This window comes from Quercus lobata, chromosome 2 (assembly GCF_001633185.2).
Source record: "Quercus lobata isolate SW786 chromosome 2, ValleyOak3.0 Primary Assembly, whole genome shotgun sequence".
Taxonomy (NCBI): Eukaryota; Viridiplantae; Streptophyta; class Magnoliopsida; order Fagales; family Fagaceae; genus Quercus; species Quercus lobata.
In genome coordinates this window covers 70,175,934-70,188,652 of record NC_044905.1, presented here as the reverse complement: position 1 = coordinate 70,188,652, position 12,719 = coordinate 70,175,934, and the positions used below count along the sequence as shown (strand labels likewise).

Below are 12,719 nucleotides of genomic sequence, written 5' to 3'. Positions count from 1 at the left end.
CAAAATCAGGCAATTGTACCAATGGAATTGTTTCTTTTTCTTTGGTTGTCATGATAAACCTGTCAATCAATGAAGGCTTTCAGTTCTAAGACCTCGGCTTTGGAGTAACACAGTTTTTGGGCTGAGTTAGCCTTTCGGCTTTTAGAGTGTTGCTTCCATATACAGTTTAAATATAATATATTGGCCAAATTAAGATATCCATAAATAAAATTATTCAAACCAAACCATGGCCAGCATACTGAAAAACATTTAGGGAAGATAAAATTCCATTTGAAACGGATTCATTAATTCAAAGAGGTTGGCTTAGTGTGGTTCTTAATGCCTCTTGAGATCCACAAGGTTTTTGATTTGAAACCTTTAACTAGCACTTTAAGGCAGCCTCTAAGAGATTAGGTAATTAGGCTCTCAAAAATCTTTGCACACTCCATCACTGTCAGTCTCCGCTTACATGCACAAGATTTATTCTATAGTTACCACTAGGTCTTGTGGCCGAATTGATAACCGATTTACCATGAAACCGCTAACTCGGGAATTATCCCCACAATAACCAATTACCTAACAAAAAAAAGAAAAAGATTTATTCCATAATTCAGATTAAATTTTATAAATATAGAGGATTCCCTTTTATTGTGTCACGTCAACCGAATGTTTCCAACCAATTTTATCACTTTTTGAATTTTCCTCTCTCAATTCTTTTTTATTGAGAGACTTTCTTTAATCTGCTGGATTATGCCCTAGCTAGACGTGTTGTAGCACAAATGGACAACCATGGTCTGGGCTTTTGTGAGAAGGGGAAATCGAGCCTAGTACACTTACAAAATGGGCCTTTGGTCCTATTCTACCTCTTGCATACAAACTTTAAAGACCAAATTCCATATAACAAAATATAATAAAAAGTAATATGGGTTAAGATAATATTATAATTGGTAATGGGCTTTAATTATTATGATAATCTCATTAAGATAAAGAAAAGTTTGAAATGCACCATAGTAAAAATCTAGAAAGTTTAGTTGTAAGTTAGAAGAATATCATGCATCTAAAAAAAGAACAATATCAACCAAATACACCCTAAACATGCATATGAAGAGTAATTGAGATAGAAAAAAAATACATATGTAGTAATGTAGAGTAAATGGACAAGAAAATACCTTAATAAATTGTTGCCTTTGTAGAGAGAGTGTCCATAAATATAATTGGGTGATGGTTATATGCAATCATGAAAGAGGGAAAAAAAGGATGAGAGGACTCAGAAGAGAAAATTGGTGAGTCTACTTCTTTTAAATACGACTAAATATAATATATTATTTTAACAAATTTTAGAAAGAAAAAAAAAAGATTATAACATATTACTAAAAAATTACATATTACTGTACATTTCACGAGTTTGTGATAATTAGTATTATTATTATTATTTTTTTTGAGAAGGTGAGTTTGTGAGTAGCTGAATATGATATTGGTGAATAGGTTAAAATAGGCTTTGCCGTCACAACCATTGTATATGTGGAATTTGGAACTCTTTTATAAACTGTCCAAACTTTTTAAAATTATCGTATCAAAAGCAATTTAAATAGAAGAAATTAATTTCGCATCTCATTGAACATACCAAATTCATGAATTCATGTTTAAGTACGTGTATACAGTTGGTTTTTGTAATAACGAACACTTGGGCATTTTGAGAAAATTATCCCACTGAATTGATAGAATAATGTTGTAAGGACACAATTCTCTGGTGGCCCAATAAGGATGTTGGGCTCGCGCATGAAAGATCCCTCACAATATGATTTGTAGAGAGTGGGCTTGAAAAGCTAGCCGTTGGTCACGGGGCGGTGCCCGGTCCTGGTTTTAGAGGAATTCGTGTAGAAAAAGGATTTGGGCTTGAACGTTTAAGCCCTACGGCATCGCATCCTATGGGATGGGCCTCCTCGGACTTGATCCGAGGACCATTAGGGTCTTACCCCGATTACCCGACGATGGGTTTTTTCTGTAATCTCAGGTGTTGTTGAGATGTTCTCACCCAGATCGTCTCCCTTTTTTGGAGGTGGAATGGGAGTCCCCCTTTCGATTTACTTACTTTCTTCTTTTATACTCGTCTGCGTTAACTGTCCTTCGTCTACGTGTAGGGTCAATCTTTACAAGACTGATATTTGTCCCATCAGTCTAATCCCAGAATTGTTGGGGATGGTTGATAAGGCTGCAGAGTACGGCTCTGTCAGGTGCAGAGTCTTATCTGGAAGGGTAGTAAGGATAACTTCCCCCAAGATATTTTGGATCTCCTTACAAATTCGTTCCTATACCAATTTTACCCCTTTATTCCGGTGGGATTCTGGATCTGCCGAGGACTGAACTGTCCTCGACTGCCTCCCAAAACTGTTTTGTGCTCTGTATTGTAGAGCTTGGGCCACAGCTCTCCTCGGCTTGGACCTTCGGATTTTCCAAGAGCAACTGGGCCTGGCCTTTAAATTATTGGGCCCTACAATAGCCCCTCAAAACCCTGCTACCCGACTTCTTGGTTGGAAAGGAGGGTTTTGGTAAACCCGGGCCTTCAGTATGGCTTTATTTAATTCAGCCCCGCATTTAATGTGGGCGGTTTTCCACCTGTCCAGGAAACTCGCCGGTTTACCAGGTATTCCCTTTAATCTGTTCGTAATCTACTCCTGCCGTTTGGCTGTCTAAGATGCGCCTTTAATGACTTCCCTTTACGAGGTTAATTTGCGTTCGGCGACTCATCTGATGAGGTGGGGAAGTGGAACGGACACACCTTTATTCTTCAGATTCCTTTTGGAAACCTGAATGAATTTAATTCCCTTCGTTTTGCCCTTCCTATAAGAAGGCAAGCAGGAGGCCATCACTTTCGTGCAGACTCCCTCTCACCCTTCTGAGATCTGAAACCCCTAGCCTCCCTTAGCATTCATTTAACCCCATTGTCATACACCCAATTAGAATGCGTTTACCATAACGAGTGATGAAGGAACCATACCCCTCCTCAAAGCACCGTGTTCTAATAAAGCTCGAAATGGCTCGGTCAGGGCAAGGCTGACGGAGACTTAAGATTCGTCTCACCTTCCCTTCAGCCAAAATCCGAAGCAGGGACTCATCACGTCCAACTTTCGGCGTGATTGAGTCGAGAACTCCCATCATCATAACCAACCGCTCTCTTATGAGCTCACCTAGTATGGCCCTAGCGTGTTAGGAGTCAGGACCGAGGCAGGGACTAAGTGTCTCTGCTTCTTCCTTTCTGCGTTCACTGGTGGCCCTCTCCACCTTCCTTTCCTAGTCTTCCCAGCACCAGATCCATTCTGGTGCTTTCTCTTCTCCCTCTTTTGCTCCCTTTCTTTCTTTTCATCTCTTCTCTCTTCTTCTCCTCCTTCTTTACTCATGTCCTCCATCTTCCTCATTCATCTCCTCCATCTTCTTCATTGATTTCTTCCTTACTATTTCCTTCTCTTTCATCTTTTTCCAAAGAAGGTTCTTATCATAACATGAGCAGTATTGAGGCAGAGATTGGAGAGACTTTTGAAGACGAGTTTAAAAGACGCCTGACTGTTTACATATCTGTATTACGGATGTTATTGTTGCTTAGGCAGTTCACATTTTGTATAGGCTTGTTTGAGCCCCTCTTTGTACGTTGTAATGATTTTTCGTATTAATAAAAAATTGTTGCCATTTCATTTCGCATATTCTGTCTTTTTGTTTTTATAAATTTGCAAGTGCTGCTCGGTTCAATAATATCGCATCTAAATCAATGACGACTAAGACCAAGATACTTAATAATAGAAAGATGTTGCCATAACTCCATAACTTTAATAGAAGTGCTTGGCACAATAAGGCCGACCAGTGAAAAGTAATACTTACCCATACTAGCCGAGGAGAGAACCGAAGGCTTGATGCCATGTGAGAAATAACCATCTGAAGACATATCACCCGCCAAATGAACAGCCCTCTTAGGCTACTGAATATTGGGGCGTCCCACCACCGTCCTTACACCTTTGTTGGCCTTAACCTTTTATGGTGTTTAAGCCGTGGACGGAGTAACCTGACATTTTTTTTATCAAGTAGCCCATCTTACGGAATTCAAACCTCTTCTTATCCAAGTAGTTGGTTTCTCCCATTGGCTTGGGTCCGAGGACCATACAAGGCCTTGGTTCTGTCCAAAACTTGTAATAATAATTTTCTTTTTTAGTTGGTTTCCCCACAGGCTTGAGTCTGAGGACCATACAAGACCTTGGTTTTGTCCAAAACTTGTAAGGTTTATTTTTTGTACTTGGTTTCCCCATAGGCTTGAGTCCGAGGACCATGCAAGGCCTTGGTTCTGTCCAAAACTTGTAAGGTTTATTTTTTGTACTTGGTTTCCCCATAGGCTTGAGTCCGAGGACCATGCAAGGCCTTGGTTCTGTCCAAAACTTGTAAGGTTTATTTTTTGTACTTGGTTTCCCCATAGGCTTAAGTCCGAGGACCATGCAAGGCCTTGTTTCTGTCCCTGGGCCCATATTCTGAACGGGCCTGGGCTGCGAATTTACTGGGCCCACAAATTAAGAGGTATTTCTGTAGTCTTTGATCACGCGGTACTTTTTGGCGTCCCAGTGTTCGAGGTGCGCCTTCTCGAGACTCCTTTAACCTCAGGGTTGCAAACGACGTTGGAAATCGAGTCAGAGACATTTTGTCTGTAGCGTTCCTTGGGACGCTGCGTAAATTAAATGCCACCACCTTGTCTTTTTAAATAAATAAGAGAGAAAGTTGCTTTACCTACGCACAAATCCTTCAGTTTCCTCCCTTAGCACATCATGTTTGAGGCGAGGGTTGGGGAAAAGGAACTTTCTCCGCCACAGAGGCGCCATGTCCTCCTGAGGCTCAAAAGAGTGATGTACGGGCAAAGGAGGCATAAATTCAAGAGAATACTCCAGTTCGACAGAGGGGAAAGGGTGTTTCTCCCTCTTTTAGTCAAAATCCGAAGCAGGTTCTGGTCATGCCAGATTTTTGGTATGTCAGAAGAAGGAATTTCCGCCATCAGCGCCGTCTGCCTTGTAGCAGGCAAATTTTTGCGGGGGCTCCCCAACTTCCGGTTCCCTGCACCTTTTCTGTAGATGGTGTTAGCCTGAGGTCAGGTTCCCTGCGCCTTTTCTTCACCGGTGCAGGCCCCAAGTTGGGTTCTTTGGCTGCTTGAGTTATGGGCATGTAGAAGCGTCGAGGAATAGTTTCCTTAGACGACATCTTGGAACAGTAGCCAACTTCTCCTCTGCGCCTTTTTTCTTCGGCTTTTCTTCATTCTATTGTATCTTTTTTCTTTTCACTTGCATAGTTAGTTGTAATGTAAACTTGTTTTAGCTTTTCACTGTACACTGCACTGTTCCTTTGTCTTAATAAAAGATAAGTTCATTTCTTTACACATGCTTTTCTTCTCTGCAACAACCACTTTGCGCATGAATATTCAATGTAAGCTTGCCCTTAATAATATTCCGGGCAGAAAAAATGCCTTAACGCAGATTCCTACCAGTTTAAACTCACAAATATTATCAAGTATAACAAGGGTAAGCCTTAATAAATTAAACTCTTGGAACTAACCGGGATAACCGCTGAGTGCTGCGCGATGCATGCTAGACCAATGTCCGAGAGGGTGGCCGAGTAGCGAGGGACTTTGATTGTGTTTTTGGGTAATATATTGCATTATATCACATCAATCCCTTTGGTGTTGGGGATTCGAGGGTAGACTGGGGGATCCGTGCAGTTTTAGGGATCAACCCTACTGTTAACGGGGAGTTCTTCTCGGATGGATTTTAATGTTCAAGTAACAGTTTTTCTTTTATGTACTTGGTTTCCCCATAGGCTTGAGTCCGAGGACCATGCAAGGCCTTGGCTCTGTCCAAAACTTGTGAAATTTCTTTTACGTACTTGGTTTCCCCATAGGCTTGAGTCCGAGGACCATGCAAGGCCTTGGTTCTGTCCAAAACTTGTGGATTTTCTTTGATGTACTTGGTTTCCCCATAGGCTTGAGTCCGAGGACCATGCAAGGCCTTGGTTCTGTCCAAAACTTGTAAAATTTCTTTTATGTACTTGGTTTCCCCATAGGCTTGAGTCCGAGGACCATGCAAGACTTTGGTTCTGTCCAAAACTTGTGATTTTTTCTTTTTTGTACTTGGTTTCCCCATAGGCTTGAGTCCGAGGACCATGCAAGTCCTTAGTTCTGTCCAAAACTTGTGAAATTTCTTTTATGTACTTGGTTTCCCCATAGGCTTGAGTCCGAGGACCATGCAAGGCCTTGGTTCTGTCCAAAATTTCTTTTATGTACTTGGTTTCCCCATAGGCTTGAGTCCGAGGACCATGCAAGGCCTTGGTTCTGTCCAAAACTTGTAAAATTTCTTTTATGTACTTGGTTTCCCCATAGGCTTGAGTCCGAGGACCATGCAAGGCCTTGGTTCTGTCCAAAACTTGTAAAATTTCTTTTATGTACTTGGTTTCCCCATAGGCTTGAGTCCGAGGACCATGCAAGGCCTTGGTTCTGTCCAAAACTTGTGGATTTTCTTTTATGTACTTGGTTTCCCCATAGGCTTGAGTCCGAGGACCATGCAAGGCCTTGGTTCTGTCCAAAACTTGTAAAATTTCTTTTATGTACTTGGTTTCCCCATAGGCTTGAGTCCGAGGACCATGCAAGGCCTTGGTTCTGTCCAAAACTTGTGATTTCTTTTATGTACTTGGTTTCCCCATAGGCTTGAGTCCGAGGACCATGCAAGGCCTTGGTTCTGTCCAAAACTTGTGATTTCTTTTTGTACTTGGTTTCCCCATAGGCTTGAGTCCGAGGACCATGCAAGGCCTTGGTTCTGTCCAAAACTTGTGATTTTTCTTTTTGTACTTGGTTTCCCCATAGGCTTGAGTCCGAGGACCATGCAAGGCCTTGGTTCTGTCCATGCAAGGCCTTGGTTCTGTCCAAAACTTGTGATTTTTTTCTTTTTGTACTTGGTTTCCCCATAGGCTTGAGTCCGAGGACCATGCAAGGCCTTGGTTCTGTCCAAAACTTGTAAAATTTCTTTTATGTACTTGGTTTCCCCATAGGCTTGAGTCCGAGGACCATGCAAGGCCTTGGTTCTGTCCAAAACTTGTAAAATTTTTTTTATGTACTTGGTTTCCCCATAGACTTGAGTCCGAGGACCATGCAAGGCCTTGGTTCTGTCCAAAACTTGTGATTTTTTTTTTTTTTTTTTTTGTACTTGGTTTCCCCATAGGCTTGAGTCCGAGGACCATGCAAGGTCTTGGTTCTGTCCAAAACTTGTGATTTTTTCTTTTTTGTACTTGGTTTCCCCATAGGCTTGAGTCCGAGGACCATGCAAGGCCTTGGTTCTGTTCAAAATTTGTGATTTTTATTTTGTACTTGGTTTCCCCATAGGCTTGAGTCCGAGGACCATGCAAGGCCTTGGTTCTGTCCAAAACTTGTGATTTTTTCTTTTTTGTACTTGGTTTCCCCATAGGCTTGAGTCCGAGGACCATGCAAGGCCTTGGTTCTGTCCAAAACTTGTAAAATCTCTTTTATGTACTTGGTTTCCCTATAGGCTTGAGTCCGAGGACCATGCAAGGCCTTGGTTCTGTCCAAAACTTGTGATTTTTTCTTTTTTGTACTTGGTTTCCCCATAGGCTTGAGTCCGAGGACCATGCAAGGCCTTGGTTCTGTCCAAAACTTGTAAAATTTCTTTTATTCGGTTTACTTTTCGACCATAAGCCCTTATACCAGGGCGGGGAAAGTTGGCTTAAGGCCGGAAGCCCCTAGAGATGCCCGCGCCCTTGGCACTATAAGGCGTAACCCCTAGCAGAAGCTTATGCCGGAGCAACAACTGTATGTCGCCGGAGTCGGAGGAAGCCCCAGGAATTTCTGCTTGCTAGAGAGCTGACTCCACCGCCACCTGCGCCAACGCGCAAGCCTTCCCACAGACGGCGCCAATTGTAAGGACACAATTCTCTGGCGGCCCAATAAGGATGTTGGGCTCGCGCATGAAAGATCCCTCACAATATGATTTGTAGAGAGTGGGCTTGAAAAGCTAGCCGTTGGTCACGGGGCGGTGCCCGGTCCTGGTTTTAGAGGAATTCGTGTAGAAAAAGGATTTGGGCTTGAACGTTTAAGCCCTATGGCATCGCATCCTATGGGATGGGCCTCCTCGGACTTGATCCGAGGACCATTAGGGTCTTACCCCGGTTACCCGACGATGAGTTTTTTCTGTAATCTCAGGTGTTGTTGAGATGTTCTCACCCAGATCGTCTCCCTTTTTTGGAGGTGGAATGGGAGTCTCCCTTTCGATTTACTTACTTTCTTCTTTTATACTCGTCTGCGTTAACTGTCCTTCGTCCACGTGTAGGGTCAATCTTTACAAGACTGATATTTGTCCCATCAGTCTAATCCCAGAATTGTTGGGGATGGTTGATAAGGCTGCAGAGTACGGCTCTGTCAGGTGCAGAGTCTTATCTGGAAGGGTAGTAAGGATAACTTCCCCCAAGATATTTTGGATCTCCTTACAAATTCGTTCCTATGCCAGTTTTACCCCTTTATTCCGGTGGGATTCTGGATCTGCCGAGGACTGAACTGTCCTCGGCTGCCTCCCAAAACTGTTTTGTGCTCTGTATTGTAGAGCTTGGGCCACAGCTCTCCTCGGCTTGAGCCTTCGGATTTTCCAAGAGCAACTGGGCCTGGCCCTTAAATTATTGGGCCCCACAAATGTACTTTCCAATACAAAAGCAGTAGAAGTATAGTCGAAATTTGAAATAATAATAATAATCTCAAATGGACAATCAAATACAAAGTTAAATCCTTTAATCTTTTAAGACTTGTTATGGCAAAATATTGATTTTTTAACTCAAATAAGACTTAAGAAACAATTTGCAAGCTCTTGCAAGTTGCAAGTTCCTTAAATTATCTGCCTAATCCACATACGTCGCCGTAGTAACTCAAAGGCCGCCTGTACAACTATTTTAGATTTCATTTTCAAAAAAAGAAAGGAAATTCTAGTGTTCCTTTTAAAGTAGTTTTTATATGAGCATGACTTAGATTCATGCTGAAACTATATGTTAAAACCTGACTATATTAGTATCAAATATCAATCACCTAAAAATCTGATACATATAGCTAATATTTAATTTTTATAATCCCATTTCCCTACGAAAAAATAGAGGAAAATAAAAAAGTTGTTTTCATAGTAGTAGGAGAATAATGCCATTTTTGCAGGCAAAATTTACAGATAATGTGATTTTCTCCAAAGTCAATCATGTATTTTAACATAAAAACAACTCCAATTAATTTAACCTACGAACTGCCAGAATCAATCGGAGTTAACAAACGAAGCAATAGAAATAGAGATACGCTCTACACACTAACTTAGACATTATGCCATCTAAATGAAATTCCTGCAGTGGAAATTCCTACTGGGAAATATTTATATTTGCAGACTGAAATTGGGGATGAAATTCTCCAAAGCTTTAGCATTACATTTCAACATGATCAAGAGTTTCACTTGCCTTCACGAATCGACCTTTTACTCTCTTTCTGGTATTAGCTCTGGCCTTCCTGGACTCGTATCGGATGTACTTATAATACCTGTTTGCATTATATCAAACTATATATCAGATATGAATGTTGAATTTAGTCCAATTTTCAAATAACAAACAAATGAGCTAGAGACATAACAAGATATACAAAGACATGACAAGAAGGAACGAAGAACTATGCCTTCGAGTTTTCTTTTTCTCCTTGTAGCGCAACATGGCTTGGCCTCTGTTCTGTGCCAGCAATTCCATATCAAAGTTTTTAATTACCCCATTCACATTATCACTGCTCGCCAGGAGAGGTTGCTGCTTAGCCGGGACATGGCTGGTGCTACTGCATGTTTTGGGTTCAGGTGGTGGTAATTCTACTTTTGATTTGTTGAAGCTTTCTTCTTTTGGGGTTTTATTGATTGACAAGGGATGATTCGAGTGATTCTGCAGTTTGTCCAATCAATATTATTAGTAACCAACCTTGCCAATAATAACCCAAGAAAGAATAAACAAGGTTTGAAGATTTATTGGAATGGGCACAATATTAGCTCAAAAAGGTTTGTCTTCCCACGTCTATAAGTGGCTGCCACAATATAATGAACCAGGATGAAAGTTTTCAAATCAAGTCATAATCCATAAAATTACATAGATATTCCGCTCATATAAGTTCATGCTAAGCTCTAGCTTCTGCTGTCATAATTTAACAACTGTAATTGCAGGGTTACCAACATAAAACATATCAGATACAACATAATTCATGATGTTGCAGAAAATCAGAATAGTATGCAATATTGTTTATGATGTAATCCTTATTAGACCAGTTTCTGATACAAATGGTTGACAACACAAAAAAATTGACTGAAGGGTAAGGTGACAGCTTAAGCTTCTCCATAAGATATCCCTTTTAGTAGTTCAACTAGTAAGCTGAAGGTTTTTATTTGTGACATTCTAAAAAAACTATGCATAGTTTGATTTGTGTGGTCGTCATTTCAAAAGTAAACTTTCTGATCAATACATCTAACACCAGTCAGAATGACTTACATTTTCTGAAAGAAAATCCTCACATATTGTGGAGCAATTCATCTCATATAGGTCTTGTAATACCTTTGGTTTTGTCAAGGAAGATTCTTGGATAAAATTGACATAATTCTTGATCATAAATTCAGGATTGTTTTCACCGTATTTTGCTGCTTGTGGATCATGCTTTTCACAGTGTCTTGATTCTCCCAACTGGAAATCCCACGCCTGCAAGAGCAATAATGAGGAATAACAATAGCATATGTTTAGCGTTTGTAGTAATTAGTGTGTTCATGGATACATATCATACGTTGTTGTGTATGTAAGAACAAACTTTAAGCAGTATAGTTAATTGTAGTATTATCAAAAGGCAGAACGGTATACAAACATTTGTTATTATTTTACAATGTAATGGGCTTTCCCTAATTGAAACAGTGACCAAGAGCCAAACAAATCGATTATTTAAAAAAGAAAAAGAAAAAAGAACCAAACAAATCAACTGAGTAGATTGTCACCAAACCTGGTGAATCTACAGTCAAATTAACATTCATGCCTATTACATTTTGGCGTTTGGTGTTTTCCCTATAAGAAAAACTTCGCACCACAGGGGAAATGAACTATTAATTGGTCACCTATTGTTCAAGTCTTCATGTAACTAAATATTTTCACCAAAAGAAAAGAACACATAGAAGTCAATTATGTATCATAAGAAATTACTAAAGTTACTATAAATTTTACTACTTCTACATATAATTTACAAATTGACACAACAACAAATTGACACAACAATGTACATGATTGATGCACAGTCAATAACCAACATAATAAATAAATTTATTTTACTACTTTTTATATTATGATTTAAAATTAGACACATTCGTTGTTTTTTTTTTTTTAATTTTTTTTAATTTTTTATGAACATTCGTTTCTAAAATCTATACAAAATTTATTATTCGTTTATAAAATCTATATAATAAAATTTGTAATATCCTTCGTACCACTTCATCGTAAATATACAAAAGAAGCGTTACTACATATAAGACATAACAAACTACTAAATTCTAGTAATATTTAAGTTCCAGTTAACTCAATTAGTAAAATCTCTTATTATCAAATAAGGGTTTTGGAGTTCGGACCTAACCTAAATAACGAGACAGATGCTATAAGTTAAAATATTATTATATCTATAAAAAAAAAAAGTTTCAAGTAATTTATATTTTTTTAACAAAAAAATTTCTAGTAATATAATATTAAATTGCTAGCCCATAATTTTAGAAGATAAATAAATTTTTTCCATCTAAGAGATAAATAGCATACACCACACAGGAGCAAACTTCTAGAGCCGCATGACTAGCCAGAACTGGTGGTTAGACACTTTAATGGAATATAGTCAAAGAACACCTCACGAATTTCTAAAAGTTGCCTTTCAGACAAAAGTATAACATACTGGAAATACAGTTGCAATTATTAAGATTAGCGTATAGTATATGATATGACATGCAACCATAAAGGTGAAAATTATTAAGACAAAATTATTTACGCGAGAACTGGTGAAAATTATTAAGACAAAATTATTTACGCGAGAACTGGTGAAAATTATTAAGACAAAACTATGTTGCACGGACACTGACACGGACACGGACACGGACACAGAGATATAGCAATTTTTAAAAAATAAGGACACAACACGGCGGTTAAATAATTAATTAAATTTTATATTTAGGTATATTTTTAAATTTTTTTAGACATAAAATAGGTTTATGTCTAGAATTTAAATTATGTAAAAACTACAAATAAGTAAACTAACGCACAAAGTAGTACAATAATACACATAAAATGTTTAGAGTACAAACCATAAAAGGATAACAAGTTCAACATCAAACTAAAAACATAAAAAGATAACAAGTTTTAAACTTTCAATATTATCACAGAACAAAAACATCATCCTATAAAAACATTTAACTGGTTTATCAACAGTGACTGTGAGAGTGGGATTTAAAAAAAAAAACAAAACGGATTATAATAAGTGAGTAATTAAGTAACCCATTTAGTCATTCACCCAAACTAAATGGCCAAATATCTGATAAAAAAAAAAAAAAACATAGAGAGAAGCTTAAAGAGGTCGGACATGATGCCGAGAGAGAGAGAGATTGGAAGGGACAAGCATAGGCGTCGACGCCTATGGAGCTTGCCGA

General features: G+C 39.0%; 1 protein-coding gene across 1 annotated transcript; it reads right to left on the bottom strand.

Moving 5' to 3' along the window:
• Nucleotides 1–9,171: 9,171 nt before the first annotated feature.
• On the bottom strand, nucleotides 9,172–11,335 carry LOC115976384 (zinc finger protein CONSTANS-LIKE 15-like). Its single transcript, XM_031097619.1, has 3 exons — nucleotides 10,549–11,335; nucleotides 9,701–9,951; nucleotides 9,172–9,568 (listed from the first exon to the last, which is right to left on the bottom strand). The coding sequence occupies exons 1-3, from the start codon at nucleotides 10,663–10,665 to the stop codon at nucleotides 9,457–9,459; spliced, it is 480 nt and encodes a 159-aa protein (XP_030953479.1). The 5' UTR covers nucleotides 10,666–11,335; the 3' UTR covers nucleotides 9,172–9,456.
• Nucleotides 11,336–12,719: the final 1,384 nt, after the last annotated feature.

Bases quoted from the DNA above. Each gene is read 5' to 3' on its own strand.
- LOC115976384 (XM_031097619.1), bottom strand. From the start codon at position 10,665: ATGATCAAGAATTATGTCAATTTTATCCAAGAATCTTCCTTGACAAAA. The intron at 9,952-10,548 runs GTAAGTCATTCT...GACAAACTGCAG, and splicing joins AGGATTTTCTTTCAGAAAAT to AATCACTCGAATCATCCCTT. The intron at 9,569-9,700 runs GCATAGTTCTTC...TAATGCAAACAG, and splicing joins GAGAAAAAGAAAACTCGAAG to GTATTATAAGTACATCCGAT.